Raw genomic sequence first — 26,963 nt, 5'->3', positions numbered from 1 at the left:
AGCACAGGGCAAGTAACCCAGGAGGGACGCTATAAGCAGTATTGTTACCTTTTTAGAATTAAACCCAGATTTGTGTCGTGCTGTGTTTAGAACCAGCCTGGAACTGGTGTGCGAGGCCAGAGAAGACGCAGATGGTACCTGTGAGAGAGGGGCTTTCTCCCAGGATCTGTGGGCGGGTTACAGGCCCCGACAAACTGGATCCTCTCCAGCTTCACCCAGGTTTGATCTGAGGTTCGGTAAAAGCCTCCATGCTCCACCATCTGAGGGAAAGTAGGAGTGTCACACGTCAGGAGCAAATGTGAACAAGGAATGTGGGGGATGGACGAGGGGGCTCAAGGACATAAACAAACCTGTCTGATGAAAGATATGACCCTCTGTGTCCCGTACTTATCCATGTCTGGCAAGTTGATTTCATCACAGAATAATACCAGCCACTTGCCAAGTTGAACAGGAGCCAAAACGACCCCGTTAGGTGTGCGCCTGTACTCGCAGTAGTGGTCGAAAGTCTTCAGCAGGAGCTCTGGAGTCGTAGCACTTGAGAAGTTCAGACCCACAACCTTGAAAAGGAAGGAACAAATCAGGTATCACAGGGCTGGCCCCGCATTTGACCACCAAAGCCCGCTGCCCACCTCCCGGCCCCATTACCTCCATGTCGGGCAAGGCCCGGAGGGCACTGAAGAGGGTCATGGTCTTGCCGGACCCAGGGGGGCCGCACAAGACCAGTGGCTTGTGCTCGGCCAGCCAGGTGTACAAGAGGGCTTCGTGGCGGACCGTGTCCAAGGTGGGCACAACGACGTCGGGGGCTGCCACCTTGTGCGTCTCCACTTCGATCTGAGGCACCTTGGCCTGCCACGGTGACCACTCCCCACTGATGGACACCTGCACACAGGGACGGGGAGTGGTCACTCGGGGCCCACGTGCCTCCTCGCTTTCATACAAATCAGAACTTTCAAGTTAATCTGCACTCCTTGGATTGCATAAAACCAAAAGGATAAACTGCTTTTATGAAACGGAAGAATTACGTCCAAGTCCACGGTGACGTGGCTGCAGGCGGAATTACCCCAGGGACCAAGGGAGGAAGGCGGTGCCTCGCGCACTCACTTCGTAATCAATGATGGGGATGTTGGGGGCGGCGGGCAGCGGCACGGTCGTGATCCTCCTGATGTATTCGCCCAGCTCCGCTCTCATTTTCAGCCGACTGTCCCCAGACAAGGACCAGAGAATGGCATAGACCAGATACCGCTGTTGAAATAGGAAGTAAGGTCTCATTTTATAAAGTTGCAACCACAATAAGACAGGCATTTACAGCAGCACTAAGCTTGAGGTTGGCGCCCGTGGGTGTTTCTGGAACCACTCCCTGCCCTGCGTGAAACCGCCCCGTCCCGGGGGTCAGGCCCACCTGCACATAGCGCTCCAGCTGCTCCAGCTGCATGGGGAAGTCGGGGTGGTTGGCGTTGTACTGCGCCACGTTGCGGCAGGCCTGGTGCAGCATGGAGAAGAGCGAGCCCAGGCAGCGCAGGCGCGTCAGGTCCATGATGTGCTCCAGCTGGAAGGCGTGCTCCAGCGCCTTGGTGACCAGGCCGTTGGACGTGAAATACGGCTGCATGATGGTCGCCGCGTCCCTTTGGATCTACAAGAGTAGTAAACGGTGCTGAACCGGTCCTTTCAAACAGCCCAGCTATTTTCATCCCTTCTAACTCTAACCCAGGCCTGGGAGCAGATCACATGACCTCTGAAAATTAACTCTGGATTAAAAAATGAAGGATGATGCTTCAGTGAACAACCCTCCTCCCTTCATCCTGCTGGTTCTCAAAAGCTACATTTCCTGGGAACACTGGACTAAACTGCAAGAGTCCTCTGCATTTTCCCAAGCACATCTGCCTGTAGCTGCTGTGACGCCTGGGCTTCCTTAATTAGGAGCTGGTGTGAGACAAACCCAGCGACCGACCAAGCGCCTGGCTTCAGCAGTGACCGCCCCAGACCCTCGGGACTTCCCTCGCCACCCCCCACGCCTCCCCACGCCCACCTGCAGCATTGGGGAGGCGGCCTCCTCGCCCTCGTCCTCTTTCCCCTTGCGCAGGCGCTGGGCCTCGTCCTCCCCTTCGTCCAGCGGGATGCTGCGCAGCCGGGCCAGGAAGTTGTTGAAGATCATGTCCGTGCTGAGCACGTCCTCACTGAACCAGACCATACCGCAGCGCGACACTGTGGCCAGGGTGGCGTATTTCAAGTCCTGCACTTCAAACATTATTCGCACCTTGAGAGAAAACATGAAGCAGATTGCATCATGCAGGGTTGGTAGAAACCTGGATGTTAAAATTCTTTTACCTACACACACACTGAAAGGGCGAGTTAAATCTAATTTTTCTGTACTTTGTTTAAATGTAAAAATAGCTGCAGTTCACATCGCTACATCCATCGAGCTCTCTCCATAAGAAATTGGGCGAGACGATGTGCATGCTGGGACCAGCAGGGGGCCAGCAGTAACCACACAGCGTGTGGCCCCTGGGCCCATGCTCCCAACTGGAACCCACTCAGTCTTCCTGCCAGGGCCTCGAGGCAGGCCCGCAGTGTTTTCACCTTACACACGGGGCTGGGCACCTGCCCAGGTCCCACGGCCAGCAGATGGTGGTGCTGAGATTCAAACCAGATGCTGAATCGAGCCTTAACCTCAGGGCTAATGTGCCTCACACCTTGTGTGACAACTGTTCTGACAACAGAATTCTACTGGCGGATGGACTATGAGAAAAGAACATGACAAGTCAAATCAAGCTCGCATCTGAGTGGGTACACATTTTCAGACTGGCACTAAGCATTCATGGCTTGGTTTTCAAGTGATGACAGCCACCAATGCTGAGCCTTCATGATAAAGGCTCATGTCACCAGCTGCTTGGGCCAACACCCTGGGAGTCACGCTCCACCCCCTTCCTGCACACACGCCTCTCGTCCATCAGCGAATTGCACCGCACAGGCTGTAAATGCATTAGCCCATCTCCACACTGTGCCTGGGGCACCACACAGCCTCCTAGGTTCCTTATCCACGCCTGCCCTCTTCAACTGTCCTCCCAACAGCAGCCAGAGGGGGCTTTGTAAACAAACAGGCTGCATCGCCCAGACCCAGGCTCTCCCATGTCTCCTGACTCACCATGGGGCAAGCTCCTGTCCTCACATGGACCCCCAGGCCCGACCTGATCGCCCCGTTTCCTCTGTGGTCTCACCCACTTCCCTCCCCCAGCTCTCTCCACACCAGCCAACTGCCCCCTTACTGTCATCGCACTCTGAGCACACCCAGACCGCTCCCCCTGCAACCTGCTCTTGGCCTGGATGCCCCAAAGCCCACAGGACTCGCTCCCTCGCCCCTCAGTCTCTACTTAAACCACCATCTTCCCAGCAGAGCCTGCGGCCGCCTGTTCTGACAAGGCAACCTTCACTTCTCACATTCTCTCCTTAGCACCGTCACCACTTAGGCTTGTCTGTCATCAGCTGACTATGAGCTCAGGAGAGTGGAGATACAGTGGTACCTCGGTTTTCAAACATAATCTGTTCCGGAAGACCGTTCAAGTTCTGAAACATTCGGAAACAGCTGACAGCTAGGCCTCAGGATCTCATACTCAGCGGAAGCTGTGTGACATGTTTGACTTCTGAGGGGGTTCAAAAACGGAAGCATTTACTTCTGGGTTTACGGCGTCCATAAACCGAAATGTTCGTCAAAGGAGATGTTCGAAAACCGAGGTACCACTGTATTGCTATTTTGGTTACTGCTGTACCTTTAGCATCTGGAACAGAGGCCGACACATGACAGCATACCCCAAGTGCTGGATCAAAGAATGATGCAAATCCACGCAGGCCTGCCTACACTCCCTGCTCTGCTAGAACCCGGACCAAATGCTCGTTCACAGGGGGCAGCCCTGAGGCTTCCTCATTCTGCCCCTTCCCAGATGTACAGTAACTACAGAAATCCTAAGTACAACCCCACCTTACAGCGTTGTAGGGAGGCTTAATGAAATTCAACAGTGGAAAGTTATTAATAAAGCCTATGGAAATATCTCTCGCCAGCCACAGGGACAGAAAAACTCTAGAGACTCTGACTGACTGAAAATTATCTCCACAGCTGCTTGCTCCCCTATGGAACCTGGCCCCTTGTCTCCAGACTGCACTCAGCCAGCCCATGAACTTCACGTTAGCATACTGGGTCCAGGACGCCCAGGAAGCACTTACATTGGGAGGGAGGCTAAGGCGCTCTCCGTTGGGCAGAGTCAGCAGCTTGTTGTCATCCAGCACCGAGTTCAAGTTCTCAACCCACTCAGGGTCCACGTCGCCATCAAACACAATCCACTGGCGCTTCTGCAGTTCGCCCCTCACGTTGTCTATGATCCTGGTGGGAGGGTTTTAAGCAGCTGCTAACTAATTCAAGACAGTTAAGATTTAACATCCCGCCCTAGGGTTTCTCAGGTGGTTTTTAAATGTGCTCAGACTTTGGTTGGAAAAGTAAAACACACTGTTGTATAAGCCCAGCACAGTCAGGTCTGTGTTCATCAAATGCCAACATGGATCCAAGTGAACTTACTTTCTCAGCACATGCGTGAACAGCCCATCCGTCCATTCCCTGGTGTTGGGGTCCAGGGTTCCGTAAAGGTGGTCTTTGCTGATGGCCTTGGGGTCGATGATGTGGGCCACGCCCTCCACACCCTCGAGTCTCTCCAGAGCCTTCAGAAGAACGCGCCAGGCCATGCTCTTCCCGCTGCCCGAGGGCCCCACCATCATCAGGCCGTGGTTAATCTGAGTGATCTGATAGAGCTGGAGAACCTGCGGCCGAAAGGACCAGCATCACAACCATGCAAAGAATGGCTAAGGCTCCTCAGCCACCTCCCACGTCAACAAGCAAGAAATGTGCGCTATGAACTCTTAACGGCAAGTACTGGAATTTTTTCATGGACAGAGTTCTAGCAAATGTAATTTCCTCCCGGTGCCTACGGTCGTTATCCTGCAGCCAGCGGGTCTGTGGGGGCTGCAGCCAACAGAACATTTCCTATTACCTTTTCAACCCACATGCCGCCAACTTCTTCTCCATCTCCGTATGTCAAGTACATTTCCTGACACACTTTCTTCAGCTCCTCTCGAAGTGCAGTCATCTCACCGCGGTGATACTGGACTCCAGGGAACACGTCCGACAGGAGACTGAAGAGCAGAGGGATGTCTTCTGCCACCAGCTTCGGCACCATCGTCTCACAGACGCTCTGTATCAGAATCTATGTGGGGAAAGGGGGACTGAGAGCCGAGGGGCAGGGAGCCCGGCTCGCACGGTTACTGCCGCATCTCCACAGGCTGCTAAGTGAGCAGTGTGACCCAGCACTCGCCCCCACGGACTCCCTCAATCTACTGTGTGAATGTCATCTCTGCTACTCACTGCAGTGAACGTGAGTCGCAGTGAGAAGGCACAGAGTCAAGGCACGACTCGGACGTCGACAAGCTGAATGTAAAGAGCATGCGTACAGACCTCTTGTTCAGGCAGGTTTTCCGCAATTTCTCCTTCATCGACTACTTCGCCTCGTTCTTCCTTCTCCCGCTTTATCTTCTGAATTCTCTCCCTCTTCACGTTACCTGCACTCACCAGCACGCTCTTCAGAGCTCGAAGACCAAAGTCGTAATGACTTTGAGACGAGAGCTGCTCATCACATAGCCTAGCAGAGAAAGGGCGTTCTTAAGGGTAGGCTTTAAGCCACACAGCATCAAATGTCAAGAACTCAGAGCATACTGTGAAACGTGTGCCATAATTAGAGAGAAACTTTCAACGGGCACATTCAACTGTGGTAGAAACTGTGGCACGGGTGGTAGAAACCGCTGCTGACGGCTGAGTCACTCACTTGAAGAATGGGACGATCTTGTTGGCAAGGACTTCGGCAGTGCGGAAGCCCTGCGAGTACAGCATGACCTGGGCGATCAGCTGCCGGTCGGGCTTGGTCATGGCCAAGCTCCGGAACAGCTTCTTCAGGTTGTCTGGAAGGTTCGACCTGCCCGCGTAGCCGGGGTTCATGGTGATGAAGATGGCCATGTCTGGGCTCACCTTGACTTGTTTGTTCAGCAGCTCACAGGTAATGGGGGCAGCGGCTGAAATCGGATGAAGGCGTTAAGACTCATGATGTTCAAACACCTATTTTAAAAATCTTTTTAAAATTACCCAGCACCCATTTCTCTGCTGGCCTCGCAGCCTGGAACCCAGAACTGCAGGGGAGTGGCGTGGTGACCTTTTGGTAGGCACGGGACTCACCAGGCACGGCCACCCTCACCTACACGGAAGTGTCTGATTACGTAATAGATGAAGTCACCAGGGGCAGGAAACCCACTATCTAGTGGTGCCGTACTGTGTCACAGGTTCAATGCAAGACTACAAATGGAGTCAGTCCAAAGACAGTTGCAGAAATGAAAAATCAATGCCGTGATACAACTGACAGGCTTTGATCATGAAAATTAGCCTTTCCTAGGATCATTAAAAAACCCACTATTCCAAGTCATTTGGGGATAGTGTTTCTCTATAAGAGAATATGGAGCACACAGGTATTGTTTTCGTTGATACTCCTTTTGTTTTATTTAGGTCTGGCAAATTGGTAGACAAATTACTATTGTCACGGAATAAAAGGAAACATTAAAAGTTAAAGTGCACATATATTATCCAACACCAATACATTGATGGGGTCCCTTCCTCAGCACCCCACCTGCTTCCACCTCACGCCTGTCCTGACCGAGGGCTCATTCCCAGAGTTGCATGGAAGAGCACTGGCCAAACAGGTGGCTCTTAGGGGAGGAGGTGGGGTGCACCGAGGGCCCCCATCGGCCCAACCCTCATTTTGGGGCAGGCGCTGTGGGGGGAGAGGGGGTACACACAGGACTCTGGACTGCCCAGAAGGACTGCTCTGGGGTGAGGAGGAAAAAATACCTGGGGGCCCCTTGCATTTTCACTCAGGACTCACCACCCTGCCTGCAACAGTCAGCCCCAGGAGCTAAATGACCTGCTCGCTCATTTCTAACCGAGAGGTGGCCATAGTGCCCTGTGGGATTTCCCTCCGCCCCCCGAGCAGCCGCTGGAGCAGAGGGGTCTTACCTCTGTCAAGGTTGGGGTTGGAGTGCTCGCGCAGCGCCTCCTGGATGCACTGCACCTGCTGGGACACGGCCGACAGCATCCGCTCCTCCAGCCGGTTGAACTCATCAAAGCAGCCCCACGCGCCCACTTGGCAAAGCCCCACGAAGATCCGCCCCATCGCCTGAAACGGACAGAGAGGAGCTAAAGCCATCTGCCTCAGCACTGACTTCACAGCGCTCCAATTCTGGCTCGGGCCATCTGTCTGTCTGCCCTTAGAACTGACATCTGCTCATCTCTGAAGTGGGCATAATACCAGCCCCCACCCAGGTGGCTGTGAGGGTGAAATCAGATGCACAGGTGACGCGAGGGGCCATGCCTACACACAGCAAGTGCTTCACGAACAAGTCTTAGCTATAGATGCAGCGCGTCATACTTTTCCTCCTGTGCCCCAAATCCAATGACAAAGCTGTTACTTTTATTCTATCACTTTTGCTGATTAAAAAAAAGAATCTTTTCCATTAACATCTGTGTATTGCCACGTGCGGGCACTCAGCATTTCTTTCACAAACTGTCCTTTTAGAAAAACGATGTTGCACTAGAGAGGTCAGGGAGAATATGAAGCTCAAGTCAAGGCCACAGCACGTATGTCGGACGCTGCGCACGCTTCCAAACCACACCTGTCCCCAGAGGATCCGGCCCTGTGCGACCAGGCCAGCAGCCTGGAAAGGGGTGCACGCTCACTGTTCCCCACCTGACCCTCTCAGGCTGTGAGATCTGGGGTGGATCCCACAAAGCTCCTCACCTGGAAATCAAAGGTTTCATCACAGTTGAAAACTAGAACAAAGCGTCCCAGCTGATGGCCAAGGGCTTTGACAGACTCGGTCTTCCCAGTCCCAGCGGGCCCTGTCACACGAAGATAAGGAACTCAGTGCCCAAGCCCAGCACTCAGCTGGGAACACAGCTGCAGCTCTGACTACTGTACAAGGCAATTCATTTAAAAAAACCAACACAGATGTCATAAATGCAAACAAATTTCAAGTTCTTAGAATGCAGTAGGCCTGTAGTTAAGAAATATAGTATTAAATACTTTACTAATCCCTGAGAAGTAAATGTGCTGTCAGACTGCACCTGCCCAGGTTTGCGGAACAACTCACCGAAGGGGGAGCCGCCCAGCCTGGCCTCCAGGGCCTGGGTCATGGTCAAGTAGCAGCGGTCGGTGAGGGGGGTCTGCACCAGCTTGTCCTGAACGCCCAGGTACTCAAAGCCGTAGTTGAACTTGGCATTCGCCATCTGGATGGACAACTGCTGCAACACATCCGTCTGCTTCGGGTCGAAGTAAAACCGCATCTGGCTGAGCCACTCAAACGACTTGCTGTTGTCAATCTTGCTTCTGATCAAGGACCTTGTCACGTCTCTCTGGTGAACCAGCTCTGTAATCTGAAGAAAGTCCCCATGAGAGTTTACCACAAATGCGAGCACTGCAGTACTTTCAGTGGGTTTGTGCAGTATCAGACTTCAATGGAGAGCCTGGGTGTTCTTTGCTGCACTGCAAGTCGCAAATCCACTTTTAGAAATGCTGTTTGTGCAGTGCAATTAATTAGCCTCAAGAGCTGCAGCAAACCCAGAACCACCTCACTAAGTAAAAGCTGTATCGAACGTAAGACATGATGGGAGAACAGCTATCTGTCCAAACAGGCTCTGTGCATGGAGCGCAAAGCCCAGTCCAGGTGCTGCGGCTCGGGGCCGGGCCGAGCTCCCCGCCCCTTTGGGAAGGCGAAGAGGAGTGAAAGGTCCTGATCACGGTTGCCACTTCCTTCTTACCAGGATGTCGCCTAACTTCTGTATTGCACCAAGATTATTTTTCGATGGGAACAGAGCCAAATACCCACCCCAGGGCCTATCCATGCCGTCTACTTTTTTTTCTTAACACCAACGAGAATACTTCTCAAGCATGATTTCACTGCTGAGCTGAAGGCACAAGAGCCTACAGAGAGGAATGAGTCGGGCACGGGACTCACCAAGTGCTCCAGCTTCCGCCTTCGGAGCGTGGGCTGTTCCATGAGGACCGAGTCGGCCAGCACGTTGAGCGTGACCTCCACGTTGCTGAGCACGGAGTGCAAGGGCGCCGCGTCGCCGCTTCCCCCGATGCTGCTCAGAGCCGTCTCCACGTTTTCAGACCAGGCTATCTGGGCTGACAAGACCACAAGCTGGGCCTGGAAGACACGAGACCCAAAAGGGTCACTGCAGAGGTCAGCAGTACCTTCCTCGTTAGCCCTCCCCACTTCCTTCTACATTACCTGGTATTTGTCAATCCAAGTGATGTAGGTGTTTGGGTCAATTGAAGTTGCTTTACCAAAAATTTCAACTTCGGTAACAGCCTCAGCCAGAAGCTTAGCCAGCGTGACTCTCATCTCCTTTTCTACCAGCGTGAGCCACTCATTGATTTTGGGATGCTCAGTAATCGACACGGGAGTTTTAAACATAACCTGAAATAAGTAAAATTTAAGAATTAAGATATACAAAAATGGGAGAGAAGTTTTCAAGGTTACAAATATAATTTAACTACCTCCTCTCCTTCACGGGATGAAATGCCCAAGACGACAGAGTTATCCTCGTTCAGAATGATGCTCGAAACTCCAGCGAACATTTTCTTAAAGTGTTTCTGTAATTTAGCTACATTCTTGCTGTTTCCGATGATTTCAAGCAAATCTTCATCGCCCACAAAATAGAACCTAGAAATAAAACAGCATTCCAATTGCTAACATGTTCCATAAACACAAATAGGGTGAACCAAGGCCAAACTTCAACTTGTGGGAAGGCAGAGTGGATGGGATGGTGGAGGACAATTTCCAACTGGATTCAGATCACATCCAGATTTCTTCCAGCAAGACATACACAGTTATTAACCGGACATCAACGAGGAAGCCAGTAAATTTCATGTCATTCACCTTCATGAATTCATTTTTAAAACCTGAGCCACTCAGTGTGACTTACACTAAGCAAACTGTGATTTATGCTAAGCAAACTATCCAAAAAGGAAAAGATGCCACTTAGAAAATAATCAAAGCTAAATTTTTAAGAGATGCAAGCTGCCTGGGAGGGTGGATGAGATTTTAAATGAAGCTTAATAAACAAATCCAAATAGAAAGCGAAGGATTATCCGTTAGAAGCAGAAATCAGTGCGTGAAAAGCAAACGATACTCATGTGGATTATGTGTAGCAAGACCCTTGCTGTCAAAAGGAACCACCACACAGGCCCAGAAGGGAGAGAGGAGGGCTGTAAGATAGCACAACTGAAAAGGAAGGGAAGAGACGTCATTTAAGTGCAGCTCAAAACAACTCTTGAGGTGGCCAGTTAGCTCAGTTGGCTAGAGCACGGTGCTCTTAACAACAAGGTTGCCGGTTTAATCCCCACATGGGCCACTGTGAGCTGTGCCTCCACAACTAGGTTGAAACAACTACTTGACTTGGAGCTGATGGGTCCTAGAAAAACACACTTAAATAAAATTTAAAAAACAGCTCTCACCTGGGGAAAGATGACCGCTCCCTTTCCAGGTATTCTCCCAGGGCTTTCTGGATCTTTCCTAGCAGATCTGCCAATCTCTCCAGAGACCTCTGCACCCCCTGAATGTTGAGAACATCCATAACAAGGGGAGACTTGGAGACTTTCTTCATCAGCGCCAAAAACTCCGTGCTGATACTAGAAATGAAATCAAAGGCGAGGTCAGCCTATGGGGAAAGGGGCACCGCCCATCGCTCCGTCAGCTCCCTGGCCCCTGGCTGGCCCACCTCTGGAAGCGCTGCGTTTCCACGGGCAGCAGGTGCTTGATGTCCGCACTGCCCGTAAAGATGCCTTCCAGGTAGACCCAGCGCCTCTGCACGTCGATCCACACGTCAAACAGAGCCATGATGCGATTCAGCTTGTCTTCCCAGCTCAGGGCGTCCTCCTCGAAAACCTAGTGTGCAGACGGGAGGAGAGTCAACTGCTAAGCGTTCCCTCCAGAACAGATAGGCCAAAGCTCACGCCAAATGCACACCAAGAGCCTGGCAAGTTACTTGGCTCACATATTAACGGGCTCTGGTGACCGTCAGTCAGAAGGCACTACGGTGACAGTGGCGGGGATGCTCTGATCAGGGAGGGAAGGCTTCCCCCACCAGTACCTTGTAGTAGGGCGAGAGCTTCATGGCAGACACACTGTTGATGTGCTCTTTGACCTTGTTGAACAGGTCGTCCCAGCCGCGAATCAGGCGACACTTGTTCTGATAGTTCACCAGGTCTAATTCGTAAGTATTCCACACTTCTCTTATCTGGATGCAAACCAGAGAGAGAGAGTTCACGGGCCGCTCAGGCAACACATGTAGTGGGGACAAAAAGCAGAACCGCTGGCTCCATATTTGTAGCTTAGATCAACGCCACAGCCTGCGACGCGACCTGAAAGTGGCCGTCAGTCCTGTCATTTCTTTACCTGCTTCAGGAACTCCTCCAGGGCCATCTCCCCCTGTGCTACGAGCAGCACGTCCTTGACCACAGCTTCGTTCTTCTGCAAGTCCACGTCCCAGATCTGGCCCAGCGTCAGCTCCGAGACCACCCAGTTCACGTGCAGCCTCTTCATCAGCTGTTTCCAGTGGCGGTCTTTCAGGGCTTCGGATTTCAGCTCGATCACCAGCATGTTGATCTGTGGGGAGAGGAAACAGGTCAGGGGGCAGGTGCGTTTCTATGGATACCACGACTGCAGTGCCTCGTCACCTACCTTCAGGTAACCTTTCAGAAGCCTCTGGACAAACTCATAGGATGCGTACTGCCGTAATCGTGCGGGAAAGTTTTTCAGCTGGTTCAAGAGGCCGTCTAAATTTTGTCGAAGCTGTCAAGAGAGACACAAGACAATACTGAGTTGGCCAACATTCTTTTAAAAGTTTGTTTAAAAAGGTTTTAAAAGACATTTTACGTTAGGCTGGATGTAATAATGTAAACGACATGGAGGACCGTATGTGAGAATTTGTGAACTCACAACACTGCTCCTTGTTTGCAGTTTCTAAGAACAGTCTGTATCTTAACACACGAAGGCACAACAAATACCACCTTTAAGGGACATACCTTCCGGGGCTGCACTGAGACCCACGGCTGCTCCTTCATCTGATCGATCTGCTCCCAGACCTTAGAAAGTTCTGACCAGACGCCTTTGAGGTCCTGCAGCTCTTCTAAGGCCACCTGTGGTTAAGAGTAGCAAGCACTTCAACTTTGGAAACAGAAACCATGTCTGAGTCTGGCAGGGCCCGAGAGGGCCCAGGTCACGCAGTCAGGCACGGAGCCACGCCCCTGCCCTGCCCCCACCTCCACCCCCTCAGCGGTCCGCACCTGGACGCGCTCTTCACTGCCGCTGAGCAGCCCCGTGTCCGTCAGCTCCAGGGCCTCCTTGGCCTTCGCGCACTTCTCCCGGTCGTCCTTCAGCCTGCCGAACTTTCCTTCATATATGGTGAGAGCTTGAAGCGCCTCCTCCGGGCGGAGATTGCCCTGAAAGCAGTCAAAGCACAGAGCGCTGCACCTGGGTCTCAGGACAGTGCACACTGGCTGGGAAATGGAGGCGGGAGCCTGCTGGGAGTCCATGAACATGTCCACGTATGTACACATTCAACAAGAGAGACTCTTCTGATTGTGTACATTACTGAGTGTAACCCTTCCATTTGACATAAGTAAAAAAATACAAGAAAGGTGGGACAACTCTGAATTCAGCCATTGTCTAAGTGCCTTGGGTAAACAGACGTCTAAGTTGGCATTCCCGTTTTCAAATGCACGCTCTGTAAGTTCTTTTTAATTATAAAGTCTTCGTTATTGGAAAGCTAAGCCACGGCATGGCGGCCGAGACTCACCGTGACGGGCTTGGTTTTCTCCCAGTCGGTCAGCAGGTCGGTGGTGCGGCTTTCCACGGCCCGGTCCTCCTGCACGATCTTCAGCTGCAGGTTCGCCACCTGCTGCTGGATGGCAGAGTCCTTCCGCCGCATGATGTCGTTGAAGGCCCCCCACTCCCCCTCGATATTGTCAATGTAGAGCCAGGAGGGCGGGAACTGGAACCTTTGCTTTTCCAGCAAGCGCTGACCATTGCGGTAGAGCTTTGAGAGTTAAAAAATAAACACACTTTTGTTCTTCTATAACAACAGAAATTGCTGTCGGTGTCCCAAGCAACACTGGCTACCGAATACAGAATATCAATACGCCTCCCTTGTCCAGAAACCTCCCATCCCGAGCGCTGTGGTCAGAGGCAGCATGCTGAGAGCCGGCCGGGCAGGCCTCACTGCTCTAGTTGCATCCAGAAGGCTCTGGAGAGGAGCTATGCACACCACAGCTGTACTTCGCCCCCCACTGCAAACAGCAAAAAGGAAATCCAAGTCTGATAACTTCAAGATCCACAACTAAAGTGAAAGATCTTAAAAGATAAAAGCAGTGGTCCTCAGACCCTGGTGTGCATAGGGAGAACCTGCAGAGCTGACAGAACATGGCCGCCCAGGATGTCAGCCCCTGCCCTTGAACGAGCGCCTCGATCAGGTGGTTATAAGAGGCGACCTGTGGGCGGTGCCTACAGGGGGGACAGCAAGAACTGTCACTGTTCCTAGAGCTCACCTCAACCTGTTTCTCAAACTGCTTGATCTTCCGTTTCAAAGACTGCACGTAGGTGATGAAGGTGACGGCGTCCGAGGTGCTGGCCGTGTCCACCGAGTGCTGCTCCAGCTCCTGGCGAGACTGTCCAGAGAGAGCACAGAAGGAGGTTCAGCTTGGAGCCGAGGTTTGTCAGCAGCCTCGTTATGCTGCCGAAACCCTGCCTCGCCTCACCTTGGAGATCTGGGAATGGAATTCGGTCATGTTCGAGCCGAGCATCTGCCCAAATTTGCTGAGAACCTCCTTATGCCAAGAGTCATACTTCAAGTTCACCTTCGATTGCACCTGCAAGTGAGTGAGCACATGGCAACAGAGGGTCACGTTTTTCCTGCAGGCTGTTTCCACTTCCACTTCCCGAGCTCGACCCCTCTCCTAAGCCCGCAGAGCGCACCTTGCCGTAATCTATGACGACTGGCCCAAACTCTTTCTTGGTTTCCGCATTGTCGAACGTCCCTCTGGCCTTCCTTATCTGAACCAAGAGCGCCTGCCATTTGTTGAGATCTTCCCCGAGTCTGTTATAGATGTTTTCAGCTTGCATGTCCCATAGGCACTGATACTGAAGCCAAACCTGCAGAGGAAGGAAACAGTCAAACAGCAGAGTTTGACTTTCGTTTCTATAGAATATTTATATAGTCATAATCTGTTTAAAAAGTTCACGTTCATTGATCATTAGAAAAATTCTCACTTGAAATTCTGAGAATTATCGTATCAAAAAAAGAACACAATTTATAATTTTCCAAAATGATCGTTAATAGCCCAGATTTGTCCTACGGTTCACTTTGCTTTCAAGTAGCAATTATCCAGTGACACCTATTACATACAGTCAAGACCTTTTAGTTCCATATCCATTGTGTCTCGCATACGCTACCCAATGTACTGAGTGAAACGAGGGCCTCTCACCTTGACGTACTGCTCGACTTCAGTTACAATGCCCATCACTGCAGAGTAGGACTCCTCCAGGGCCACAGGGCCGTCAGGCATCCGTGTCAGAGCGTTCCGATAGAACTTCTCTTCTTCAGTCAGTTCGTAATGTACGCCCACCTAAGCAAGCAAAGCCAGAGAGGAACGTGAGTGGTGTGCACATAGGTGGAAATCTGAGTCACCACCCACTTATTAAAATGAACTGAAAGAACAGTCCCCAGTAAAAATGGCGCGTAAGGGATAACACCCTCTTACCCCATCACAAGTAACCAGAGGCCTACTAAGATTTAACTCATCAAGTCAATCACAAGCGAGAAGATGTGGCTTCCCCCTCGGCACATGCTCACGCCCAGCCTAAGGAGCAGAGCACGGCACCCAGAGTGGACCTTGGAGGCCTGAACCTCTCATCTGAGAGGTGATGTCTGAGAACGTGACATACCATGGCCAAAGGCTTACACCAACCCGGATGACGGAACCCACGACAATCATTTGCTTCAACAATCTGACTGCCTGTTATGTGCCAAGCACTGTTGTAGGAACAATAAACAGACAAAAATCTCTGTTCACACTGACTTATGTTTTATGGGAGGAGAGAGACAATGAAGGGAAATGCACAATATACAGAAAAAGTACTATGGAGAAACAGCAGCAAAGAGGGGGCAGGGAGTCCAGGGTCGGGGGGGGCTATATTTTAAATGGGGAAGTCAGGGAAGGCCTCACTGAGGTGACATTTGAGCAGAGACCAGGACGAGGGAGGGAGCCTATGAGTATTTGCCACCAGGGATTCTGAGAGGCGATCAGTAAGTGCAAAGGCCCAAGGACGTGTGAGGATAAGAGTCCAGGGGGCCAGAGCCAGCGAGGGAGCAGCAAGCACTGAAGTTAGAGATGCAAGGAGCAGGCTACGTGGGGCCCAGCAAGCCAGTAACGGGCTCTGAAAAGAGCGCTGCCAGGATCAACACGCAACTTAAGACTTACTCTGGCTGCTGTGTTGAAAATAGATTTTCGGGGGCTAGGCAGACACAGAGAGACCAATCAAGAGGAAATTCTAATCATCCAAGTGAGGGATGATGGTACCTTAGCAGTGAATGTGGTAAGAAGTAAATTACGGTGAATTTTGAAAGTAGAGACAATGAAAGTCAAGGATGACACCACGATTTTTGGCCCAAGTGGGTTGAAAGGATGGGAAAGGAAAGACTGGGAAGGAACAAACTTGAGGGAGGGGGATTGGAGAGACACCTTCACTTTGACATGTCTCTCAGATGGTCATGTGCAGATGCCGAGGAGGCAACTGCAGACAGGTATGGAGTTCAGGGTCAAGGCCAGGCTGGAGATGTGAACAGGAGTTGCTGGCACACAGCTGGCATTGCAAGTTGACAGATTGGATGAGACACAGTGCTCGGGGGTGGAGAGGGCACTGAATATTTAGAGGTGGGGAGGAGGGGAGCCAGAGCAGCAGCAGTAAAGGAGACTGGCCAGTGGGGTGGGAGAAAACCAGGGAAGCTGAGCAAAACCAGTGTATCGAGGAGCGGTGAGCACACACCCTGGGATCTGTAGCTAACAGTTCTCCAGGACTAAGGAGCCACACACCAGCAGGGGGGAGCCCCGGTGACACTGAGCAGACAGTGCTGGCGGAGCAGTGGGCACACGCCGGAGGGGCAGGGGCTGGAGCAGCTGTCTGCTACCAAGAGGAGCAGAGGAATCACATGGCTGCAGGGGGACAGGGTCAAGTTTATTCGCTGACATGAAGAGTCAGACGAGAGGGAAGAACTGAGAGACAGAATGAGGGAGATGGGGTGAGTGCACAAGCAGAGGGGCTGGCTTTAGTTCGTTTACATGTGGAGATGAACGAGAGAACAATGCAGAGAAACTCGGCAGCGAGTTCAGGGCAGGACAGATATGACCAGAAACGTCCCGAGGCTGGCACAGACTCCTTAAGGGGCAGGAACCACTCACAGCTCCGTTCCGATTAGCCGGACACTCCAAGTCCTGGGCCAAGCACTGCCGAGACTGCAAGCCACGGGCAGATGCTACCTCAGAAAAATCTGTAAGGAGCTGAGATTACGCTCTAAGCAAAGAGATGCGCTTCCCAACAGGATCACTATTCTTTAGAAGAGCCTGTTAAAGCAGAGGCTGTGGAATCGTTTATTTAAAAACCACTGGTCCTGTTTAAAAGTAATGTTCCCTAGATGCCCAGACGGTCCTGAGTTTTCTTTTGCTCTAGAAGTAAGTACATTAATAGAATATATTATATATGGAATCTGCTTTTAAAAAATACAGTGGGGGGGCATGGAGGGGAATAAAAATAAAACAAAATTGGCCGCAGGTTGATAAAAAAAAAAAAGCAGGGTGATGTGAACTCCCATGATTCCCTCTATTTTTGTGTATGTGTGCAATTTTCCATATTAAAAGCATGTGTGTGGGCGGGGGGTGGGGGTGGGAGGAAGAAGCAGGAATTAAAATTCCCAAAGAAACTCATGGAGGGCATTGCTAAGGGACACTGAGACCAGAGCTGCAAATACAGCTATTTGGGGAAGTAATGTCAGGCCACACAGCTTCTTCTAGCTTTCCCGGGACGCTGAGCCTGGAGTCTGGGTGTGAAACGACACAGCCAGAGCTACACTTAAAACAGCCGGCAGAGGTGCGGTCACGGAGCCCGGGGGTGAAGGGGGCAGCAGGCTCACCTGGTACCTCTGACTCTGGATCCTGGGGAGAGACAGCACAATCATCTTCCAGGCAAACATCTCCTGATACAGCTTGTACCTGCATTCTTCAATTGGAGGATTCAAATAGATGACCTGATTGGTTATTCTGAGCTCATGAACGACATTCTGCAAAGAAGGTTGCATGTCTTAGTCAGCAATCTATTTCAACAAAACGGGTTGGATGCATGACACTTTTTAAACTATGAAAGGACTTCAGTCTAAAGCACAAGGTCTGTCACCTCATGTACAATTTCATGTTTGTGGTCTATGGCCCGCCCCGAGGGCTGAGAAGTCAGAGGGTAGGCACTACTTAGGTCTCTCTCGTGGTCCCTGTGCCTGGGTGCTCCATACGGCACCATCTGATCTGAAGTGCATGATTCTGACCCAATGACCTCGAGTCCCGTGCCACTGATGCAGTGACAGGAGGCTGCACTGGCTGTCACACATGTGCCGCACAGGGCCAGGGTGAGTCCAGTGAGCTCTGTGCCACCTGCCAGTGCTTTATGCCAGTCAGGGATTCCCACCCAGTCTCCACAGATCATGCCACTCAGATACTCACCCCCTTGCTTTCCTGCATCTCAGTATTTTAAAAAGAATGGTCTGGGGATAAATATCTAATATTCAAAGTGAAAATATTTTTCAAGCATTAAGAGAAAATGAGAAGGTAAAGTCTGAGTAGGGAAAAAAAGCCAAACGTTTCTCCCAGATCAAAGTCTGCTGGCAGTTCTGTGAGACCTGTCCATTGATAAATGTAATACAAACACTGTGAACTATACACCACACTGAAGGGCTTACTGACTTAGTGCAATGTGGACATATTTAAAACCACCGCCCACATCAGGAGACAGGGCCTCCTTGCAGTTTGAATAGAATTTTCTAGAAAGTTTGCTAGGCTCTGACCGACCACTTCTTCACACGAATGGGAAACTGGTGGCTCGGAAACAAGGACTGCTGTCCAGTGTGGTGACCACCGTGATATTACTGCATTCTTTCACAAGACTCCGATTTAGATTTTCACGAAAACAGTGACATTTTGGTGTCAATTTGAAGTTCTACTTGAGGCAGATTATGTTCAGTTCTCAAAATGATTTCTTGCACATACGCTTGGAAAGCAGAGATTTTTCTTCCAGTGCAAATATATTTTTCATTTTTAAAAACTTGCTTTCGAAATAATTGTAGACTTATAGATAGGAGTTACAAAGAAAGCACAAAAAGGGGCAACATACCGTCATCACCTTCCTCTAATGTGAACACATCACGGTGGTACAATTGTCAAAACAAGCAATTAGCACTGATACAGTACTAACTAAAATACAGGCGTTAGCCAGATTTCCCAGGATCTAATCCAGAATACTGCATCACAGCTGCCACAACTCCTTAATCCTTTCTAATCGGGGAAGGTCCTCACTTTTTCCTTGTCTTTCTCATGACCTTGACACTCTGGAGGAGTACTGGGCAAGGGTTTTGTAGCATGACCCTCAATCTGGATTTGTCTGATGTTTCGCTCCAGACTAGAATGAGGCTGAGAGATTTAGGGAGAAAGCCCACAGAGGTGCAGGGCCCTCCTCCTTACTCCACACACATGGCGTGGGTGCTGCTGACCTGGTCACCTGGGCAAGGTGGTGTCTGTCAGGTTTCTCCACTGTAAAGTGGCCTTTTCATGGGTACTTTTTAGGCGGAGAAGTTTACTGACTTGCAAATGAACTGCTGTGGGAAAGACTCACTTTGATCCTGGGCTCTCCGCCGGGCTTGTGACTGACTTGTGGTGCGTCCGTGTCCATGTCAACTTCGGCTTTATCCTCAGCGTGTCCGAGAAGCACCTGGGTCCAAGCTCTCAGGCCAGCTTGCAGGCGAACGCCCAATATTCTTTCAATCTGCAGAGAAAGTAACATTGAAAAATAGTGATTCCTCCACAAGTTAGCTCACAGAGCACATAAAATAGAAAGCAGAGGTTTCAGGTCAAAGATAAAATTACTAACTACACTATTCGCAGTCTCACTTCCGTCACTTTCTCCGGGCCTCAGATACCTGCTCTCTGTTAGGCTGACTGTCTCCACCTGTGGGCTGTAACCAAGCCTCCCAAGTGGAGACACAGTCAGATATAGTTAAAGTCTCGATATCTGATTAATATAAGTAGTTTACAAAATAAAAGTGTTTTCCTGGCAGCCTCAGAAGTAAAACTAGAAAACTATAATTTAGAGATTAAATAATTTTCTTTTTTTGTTTTATAACTGAGGTATAATTGACATTACATTAGTTTCAGGTGTACAATGATTCAACATTTGTATATATTGCAAAATGATCACATCTGTTACCACACATAGTAACCACTTTCTCTCTTAACAACAACAAAATCTTCTCTCTGATCTAGAATGAGACAAGTAAATTTCCTACAAACAGAACACGTGTATGTCTTTGTGAAGAGTCTGCCTTGGGCCACACAACCATCCTGGAAATGCTGTGAGGGCAGCTATGAGAACAACTAGGGAAGTTCAGTGGATTCAAGAGTGGCGTTTGTTAACTTTCACTGTTAGTGTCCTTTATGTGGACACACTGCAACTTAGCCATTTTAAAAGGGAAAGGAAAAGAAAACCTGTGAACCACAAACAGCTTGGAACTGACCAGTTACCACCTGTCCACTGAGTGACCTCAGCCCTAAGATATCCTTCCTGAGACCCGTCAGGGGTGTATTCTCTTACATCCACCAACGAGCAAGCCATGTGGGGCGGTTAAGTATGCGTGTGTCTGTCTGTCACACACACACACACACACTCTCTCTCTCTCTTCTCCCCTCCCCACACACGTCTAAGAGGAATTTGTCATCGAGTATTTCTTTTTTAATTGGGTGGTGGAGAGGGGCAGTGTTATCAGAGGACGCCTGGAGGTGGGCCGGGAAGGACAACCTAACTTATGAGAAGCGCAGGGAGGCCACGTAGGAGGCTGTCACATACCCAGGCACACGGAGAACGCCCTCTCCTCCCTCACAGCTCCCTGCCCGCCTCCAACCTGGAACAGCCGCGAGTACTGCCAGTACGACAGCTGAGCTCCATCGTTACTAGTCAAATGCGATTTCTGAGGGGAAACTAAACCATCACTGATAACTGCTTTTCAGGGACAAACTAGTAAGCTCACGAAGGAGGCCCCAGCCCTACGCTGACCCGCGGACAAGGCCCGGTGGCGTTCGTGACAAGCCGCAGCTGACCTCCATGTCCAGCTTGTTGACCCAGATGGGCAGGTTGGAGTAGGAGTGCAGGTTCAGGTCGTCCACGGCTTTCTGGACTCTGTTCAGGATCTCCGAGAAGGTCTTGTGATCGTACATGCACGTCTCCAAGGAGCGGACCTCCAGGTCAATTTTCTCTTCAATAATCAGCAGGTCATCCACCTAAAGGAAAGTATATTTAATATTTAAAACACCCTGTCACTCTACCCCTTAATTCTTATGTACATTCTTCTCAGTTAACTAAGAAATGCTCTAAGTAGAGAAGCTCTTCCACAAACAGCTAATCCTATTTGTTGGGCTGAGAAGGAAGGGAAACGTACGAAAACTACCAGCTTCTCCCCCTCGCTCCCTCCTGCTCCTGGGAAAGGCGACCTCTGATTGCTAAGTCAGGAGCTGGAAATAAACTGTGTTCTGATCGGCACCTTCTCTGTCCTCAGGAGCCAGCCTGTGCACCAGACGCTTGCATGCTGGTCTGTCTGCAGTGGCAGGCGCGGGGCCAGCAGGCTGACAACTGTCCAGCTGCCCTGGAGCCCAGGAGGAAGCCCAGGTCTGGGGTGGATCAGCAGCAAGCGCCATGGCTGCAGACCTAGAGCCACGTTCTCCACGCAGCTTTATCTGTAATAAAGCTCTCCTGCTGTCAGACTCCGGCGTCCGTCACCTCTCCACTGGCTTCTAAATCAGGGTGTTGTTACTGAAGGGCCTCCCCAAAGCCCAACCCCATCAAACAGCCCCTTCTCCGTTCAGCTCACATGACCTGGTGCCCCATCAGTCACACACACCTGCGGGAGAACAGTGTGCTAAGTGAGTTGGCTGTGACTGTCTGGCTCACTCCTGCACACAGGAGATGAACTCAGAACGCACCTTTTCTTGGAAGTTGAAGACAGTCTCTGCTAAGCGCTGCACGTACGGATCGAGTTTGTAGGACTCCCACACCAGCGCAATGCCCTCTGCGATCAGAGCCTGCACTTCCTTTTTCAAGCCGGCGACCAAAAGGGAGATGGTGTTCCGCTCCTCCACCTTCTCACAGGTCCGTTCGTAAGTGCGGACGCTCTCGATCAGGGAGATGGCAAACGGGTAGAGCTGGTTTGCTTGGTGAGCCTTGTTCACAATGGCCAGCGGGACTCGGAAACCCAGCCACTTGAGGTTTCGGACCTCTTTGGAGAGTGTGATGATCTCAGGAAGGAAGTTAACCTTGAGCTTGAGGACGTTGCCCGAGCGGCCCCGAACCCGAGTGCTCTCGATGGTGAAGATGCGCCCCGAGACGCCCAGGTTCCGCTGCTGGACCTTCCGGGCCCAGTCGTCAAATATCTCCTGGGTGTTGAGCTTCATGCGGAAGCTGTCGCCGTCCTGCTTCAGCTTCTGGCCCTCCACGTGGTTCTCCCAGCCCTTGCCCAGCACGTCTTCCACGCGCTTCATGTAGGCGGTCAGCTGTCTGTCGATCTGCTTCGCCCAGATGATGGAGCCTGACACGGGCGGCAGGTCACGCACGTGGCTCATCTTACACGCCTGGCTTTGTGGGTACTGCACTTTGAACTTGTCATGAAGAGACTCGATGTCATCTTTCACACGCTGGATTAGCTGGGTCTGGTACTCGCGGATGGCGCCGCGGATGTGAGGCCTGACGAACAGCGCGTTGAACCTGGAGAAAATCCGAAACATCTCGTTCGCATTCTTGGCGGTGCCGAGCTGATCCCGCAGGCGGGCAGTGATCCGCGTCTCCACCCGGTCAATCCTCTCATCGTATCTCTTCATGGCTGCCTCCCATGCCTCCGTGCCCTCCTTGGACACATCCAGCCCGTCGACCTCCTTGACGTTCTCGTACGCCAGGTTGACCTCCTCAATCGCATTCGCGTCAGCAGCATCAAAGAGAACCTCAGCCACTTTCATGTCCTGGGGCTCGGGAACCTCTCCTTGATTCTGTTGTGCGACTGCTGTGACCTACAAGAGAAGGATACGTAACCAGAGGTCACCAAGCGAAGATTCTTATTTTGTGGTCCACCCGTAGCACACATCACACAAAATTACCAGTCAGCTACAGAGGTTTTTAACTTTTAGTCAAACATTTTGTAACCACAACTCAACAAAGCTGAATAAAACACTACAGAGTATATTCTAACTCTGCAATGTCAGGTCTTCTGACAATGCAGTTTCATTGCTTAAGAAGCTAAATTAACGTGTCAAAACCTGGGTTTTGGGTACTTCCCTTTTCAAGGTCTAGTTGACAATTAAAACTGCATTGGAAAGCTCAGTAATTCACAGGAGTGCTACGTACAAACTCAGTTGCCAACATAAATAATCTTCCTTTTTGATTTTTAAAAACCTTAAATTCTAACCCATAAGTACACAGCAGAGGCACAGGTAAAGTGCTCTAGTAACGTAAGAAACCTCTCTTCAGTTCTACCGGAGAGGACGGGGCAAACACATGGTCTTTCCAGCAGGAAGTGCTACACTTCCACACGTGCCGCACGCCCACACTCCCACAGTATTAGAAAGCTAGGCAGGGTCTTGACCTGGGGTCCACAGATGCCCTTTAGACAGACTGGGAATTTGGGGGAAATGAAAATCATTATTTCCCTAGCCCCTAACTACAACATAACATTGCCTCCACTTACGAACGCATGCCACAGTCCCAGACTTTGGCACAATCAGTTCTTGCCCATCACATCCCAGTTGTACGTACCCTGAGAGCCTGTTTATGGCCATCACTGCCTCAAAATGATGGTGGTGGGCCCGTGGCTATTTTGTGTGTTCACGGAGGAGCACATGGATTACTCGATCACACTTTCAAAACTGTTGCTAACTGCAAACCTATCCATTTTAGTTTATGCATTTAAAACATTCTGAAGACTCCTGGTAATGATAGTGTAATAACAAACACTGCACAAAATTTTTAAAAACGACCTTTCCAGGACAATGGAAAGAACCAAAGGGAGCCAACAACCTGAGAAGTGTTCGCTCACAACAAGGTGAGAACACCTTCTTGCCTAGAGGTGCTGCCATCCCCGAGCTCATGCAGGCAAAACTGCAGCTTTGCTGGGGGGAGCAGAATAGCCATGAGTTTGAAGGGGAGATTCTGGAAATGAGAGAGCCTGAGAACGGCCGAGCTAGGAAATTATACCCACACAGGAGACCCCAGGGAGCCCTGTAAGAATGAAAATCTGGGAGGACTTACAACTTGCTGTCACCCAAGAATTCTATATCTAGTGAAACTATCCTTCAAATACGAAAGTGAAATATCTTTCCTGATAAACAAAAAATGGGAGAATTTGTTGTTGCCAGCAGACCTATGGAACAAGAAATACTAATGGAATTCTTTTAGGTTAAAGGGAAAAGACACCAGACACTAACTCAGACCCACAGGAAGGAATGAAGAGAATTTGAAAATGTAAATATGTGGACAAATGTAAAAGAATATATATATTATTTTTCTTCTCCTAGTTTTTCGAAAATGTGTATGACTGTTTAAAACAAAACTTACAACACTGTATTGTTGGGTTTCTAACATATATAGATGGAATATATGTGACAGAATAGAATTATTTCCCCAGTGTACATATGACAAGCAGAAGGAAACAGAACTACACAGGTACGAGGGTCTTATATTCTACTGGAAGTCAGTACTGACTTTGTCATAATTAAAGATGCATATTGTAATCCCAAGAGTAATCACTAAAAAGAAAATTCAAAGACATATAGCTACAAGTCTAGCGAGGAACTTAAAATGATACACTAAACCTAACACAAAAGAAGGGAGCTGGAAGACAGCAGAACAAAAAAAATGAGATGGGTGGGAAACAAACAGGAAATGGCACATCTGGATGCAACCACATCGATAATTATACTGAATGAACTGACTAAACATGCCAATAAAACACACTAAGAACATACGCATATGTAGATTTATACAACTTTACTGATATAAAGGCTGTGTACCACGTGATGTAAAAATCAGAAAGAAAATATACAAAGTTCTTTAAAAAAATGATACATGAGAAGAGATACATGGCAAGAGGGGTTAAGAAACCCTAGGCTAGGAGTCAGCACGAGTCTCAAACTCTCAGTGTAAAACATTAAAAGCCAGCCCCATACACGTGCACGTACGTTAGTACCACACCGAGTGAAGACATGCTGAGGATTCGTTATCAACAATTACTCAACCCTGAACAGCAGGCACCCCAACCTGTAAATGGATCTTCCTAGATGGCATGATTTCTAGACTGGACACTCCCCTAACAATTTATTACAAAACTTTCAAACCATAGGAGGCCTGAAAGTATTACAGACTGAACACCTATACCCCTATCTAGGGCCTATAACTAACATCCAGTTAATTAACATTTGCTATATATTGGCTTTATCATCTCTCTATCAATTCCTCTACCTACATATCTCAATCCATCTTACATTTCTGGACTAGGTTTTTTAAGGGAAGAAAAGCACTGGTGAAGAAGAGGAAAAAAGCAGGTACAATGAAAATGAGTCACTTAACTCTTTCACTAAATCTCAAACACATGCAACTATTACCCCCATTTTGCAGATGAGGAATCTGGAGAAAAGGTTAAACACTGTGTCCAAGTCACACCGCTAGTTAAACGGTGGAGTCACAGGTTAAAACCCAGGAAGTCTGGCTCTAGAGTCCATGACATTTGGGGGTGGGAATAAATGTGCAGAGAATGTTAAAAGATTTGGATTGAAACAATATACTACACAATCACTCGATCTCAAAGATGACAGTGACAAGATGGAAATAAAGCTGAAGAAGTACTTAACAGTGCAAAATAGAAACAAGTGGTTAATTCTTGAAAAAAACGCGTGCATCATTAAAACACTGCCTGTAGGAATTTTTAGAACGGGAGTCCTACCTGTGGCCTCAGGACCCTGACGATGACAGCTCTCAGCTGCTCGTGCTGGCGTCTGAATTTTCTCATCTGGTCAAGGCGAGACTGCAGCTTCCGGTGAGCCGGGTTGATCCGCCACACCATCTTCAGGTTTTCCTCCCTTTTCCTTTTGACAATGTCTCTCAGCAACACCTGCAGTTTCTCATATTCATCATCCCAAGTCTGGAAAACTTCAAAGCAGGCGACCATAACCTAGGATGTAATTTAAGAAAGCAAGTTTATTATTAGAGCATGGTTTCATCTCAACGCCCTGAGGTAAATTTCTGACACATGAAAACATACTTTTTCAAATTCTTCATAAGCGACATGCATCAGCTTTCTAGTGCCTAGCACTTTGAGTAGCTGAGAACTCAAGTCTCTTGAGATGGCCTCCACCAAACGCAGCGCCCTCTGAATGGGATACTTTGTGTTTCGGATCTTTCTCAGGTGGGTGAAAATTGCCACAAGTGCCTGTCTGATTTTGTCCAGCTCAGTGGCAGACAGCAAATCATTCAGAGGAAAATCTTTCATCAGAGGATTGTAGTCATTCACAGTTTCCAAAGCCTGTTTGAGACCTAGTTTAACAGAGAAACAGTTAACAGTGTTCATACAAAGCAGGGGTGTCAAAACTGCGGCCCGCAATCCATTGTTAATTGGCCCACAGCAAATTCCAAAAATATATTTAGTTTACTTAAATAAACCAGGTGAGGCAATACGTACTTCACCTCGAGTGAATGCCCCGGCTGTTTGTGTATTTTACCGCGTATGGCCCTTGGTAAAAAACGTTGAAAAAAGTTTTGACACCCCTGATATAGAGTAATACAACCATAATATAATGTTACATGTCAATTTCACCTCAATTGAAAAAAAGGGTAGGGGTGACCAGATGGCTCAGTTGGTTACAGCACGAGCTCTGAACCTCAGGGATGACAGTTCGATTCCCACATGGGCCAGTGAGCTGCGCCCTCCACAATTAGATTGAAGACAGTGAGCTGCCACTGAGCTTCCGGAGGGGCGCCAGATGGCTCAGTTGGTTAGAGCGCTGAGCTCTCAACAAGGTTACCAGTTCAATTCCCGCATGGGATGGTGGGCTGCGCCCCCTGCAACTAAGATTGAAAACGGCCACTGGACTTGGAGCTGAGCTGCACCCTCTACAACTAGATTGAAGGACAATGACTTGGAGCTGATGGGCCCTGGAGAAGCACACTGTCTCCCAATATTCCCCAATAAAATTTTGGGAAAAAAAATAGGGTAATAAAGGATATAAGGTAGTAAAAGGATATTCCATACAGACTTAATACTGGGTGAGTAAACTAAAATGTATCCTCACAATGGGACGTTTTGATGTTATAGAAGATTTAGTGACAGAAATTGTTTGATATTTGAAAACAAACCCGTGTTATAACAGGATGGGCCTAGTATGGTCTCACTTTTGTTTTTTAAAGCAAATCAATCAATTCATACACGCTAAAGGCTGTGGGTGGTATCCTCATATTTCATCTTTTTTTGCTTTCTA

General features: G+C 49.5%; 1 protein-coding gene across 1 annotated transcript in view; it reads right to left on the bottom strand.

Annotated features, from left to right (window-relative positions):
• DYNC1H1 (dynein cytoplasmic 1 heavy chain 1) overlaps window positions 1-26,963 on the bottom strand; it is a 61,843-nt gene that overhangs the window by 22,770 nt on the left and 12,110 nt on the right. Inside the window, exons 6-40 of the mRNA XM_019747152.3 lie at window positions 25,751-26,022; window positions 25,433-25,660; window positions 21,432-22,508; window positions 20,553-20,732; window positions 19,075-19,224; window positions 17,330-17,476; window positions 14,628-14,768; window positions 14,119-14,295; window positions 13,902-14,012; window positions 13,692-13,811; window positions 12,944-13,183; window positions 12,432-12,587; window positions 12,171-12,284; window positions 11,827-11,937; window positions 11,542-11,751; window positions 11,237-11,383; window positions 10,865-11,031; window positions 10,602-10,775; window positions 9,642-9,807; window positions 9,373-9,561; window positions 9,094-9,288; window positions 8,230-8,512; window positions 7,878-7,978; window positions 7,097-7,256; window positions 5,862-6,105; window positions 5,495-5,678; window positions 5,034-5,246; window positions 4,565-4,803; window positions 4,216-4,372; window positions 2,027-2,254; window positions 1,400-1,630; window positions 1,102-1,242; window positions 646-879; window positions 351-557; window positions 139-260 (exon numbers count right to left, since the gene is read on the bottom strand). Coding sequence (XP_019602711.1) covers window positions 139-260; window positions 351-557; window positions 646-879; window positions 1,102-1,242; window positions 1,400-1,630; window positions 2,027-2,254; window positions 4,216-4,372; window positions 4,565-4,803; window positions 5,034-5,246; window positions 5,495-5,678; window positions 5,862-6,105; window positions 7,097-7,256; window positions 7,878-7,978; window positions 8,230-8,512; window positions 9,094-9,288; window positions 9,373-9,561; window positions 9,642-9,807; window positions 10,602-10,775; window positions 10,865-11,031; window positions 11,237-11,383; window positions 11,542-11,751; window positions 11,827-11,937; window positions 12,171-12,284; window positions 12,432-12,587; window positions 12,944-13,183; window positions 13,692-13,811; window positions 13,902-14,012; window positions 14,119-14,295; window positions 14,628-14,768; window positions 17,330-17,476; window positions 19,075-19,224; window positions 20,553-20,732; window positions 21,432-22,508; window positions 25,433-25,660; window positions 25,751-26,022 — 7,216 coding nt within the window. The remainder of the gene's footprint in view (window positions 1-138; window positions 261-350; window positions 558-645; window positions 880-1,101; window positions 1,243-1,399; window positions 1,631-2,026; window positions 2,255-4,215; window positions 4,373-4,564; window positions 4,804-5,033; window positions 5,247-5,494; window positions 5,679-5,861; window positions 6,106-7,096; window positions 7,257-7,877; window positions 7,979-8,229; window positions 8,513-9,093; window positions 9,289-9,372; window positions 9,562-9,641; window positions 9,808-10,601; window positions 10,776-10,864; window positions 11,032-11,236; window positions 11,384-11,541; window positions 11,752-11,826; window positions 11,938-12,170; window positions 12,285-12,431; window positions 12,588-12,943; window positions 13,184-13,691; window positions 13,812-13,901; window positions 14,013-14,118; window positions 14,296-14,627; window positions 14,769-17,329; window positions 17,477-19,074; window positions 19,225-20,552; window positions 20,733-21,431; window positions 22,509-25,432; window positions 25,661-25,750; window positions 26,023-26,963) is intronic.

This window comes from Rhinolophus sinicus, chromosome 3 (genome assembly GCF_057876585.1).
Source record: "Rhinolophus sinicus isolate RSI-liver-muscle chromosome 3, RSI-T2T, whole genome shotgun sequence".
Lineage (NCBI taxonomy): Eukaryota > Metazoa > Chordata > Mammalia > Chiroptera > Rhinolophidae > Rhinolophus > Rhinolophus sinicus.
Note: the sequence above shows the minus strand (reverse complement) of the source record. Positions and strands in the feature narration are given on the sequence as shown.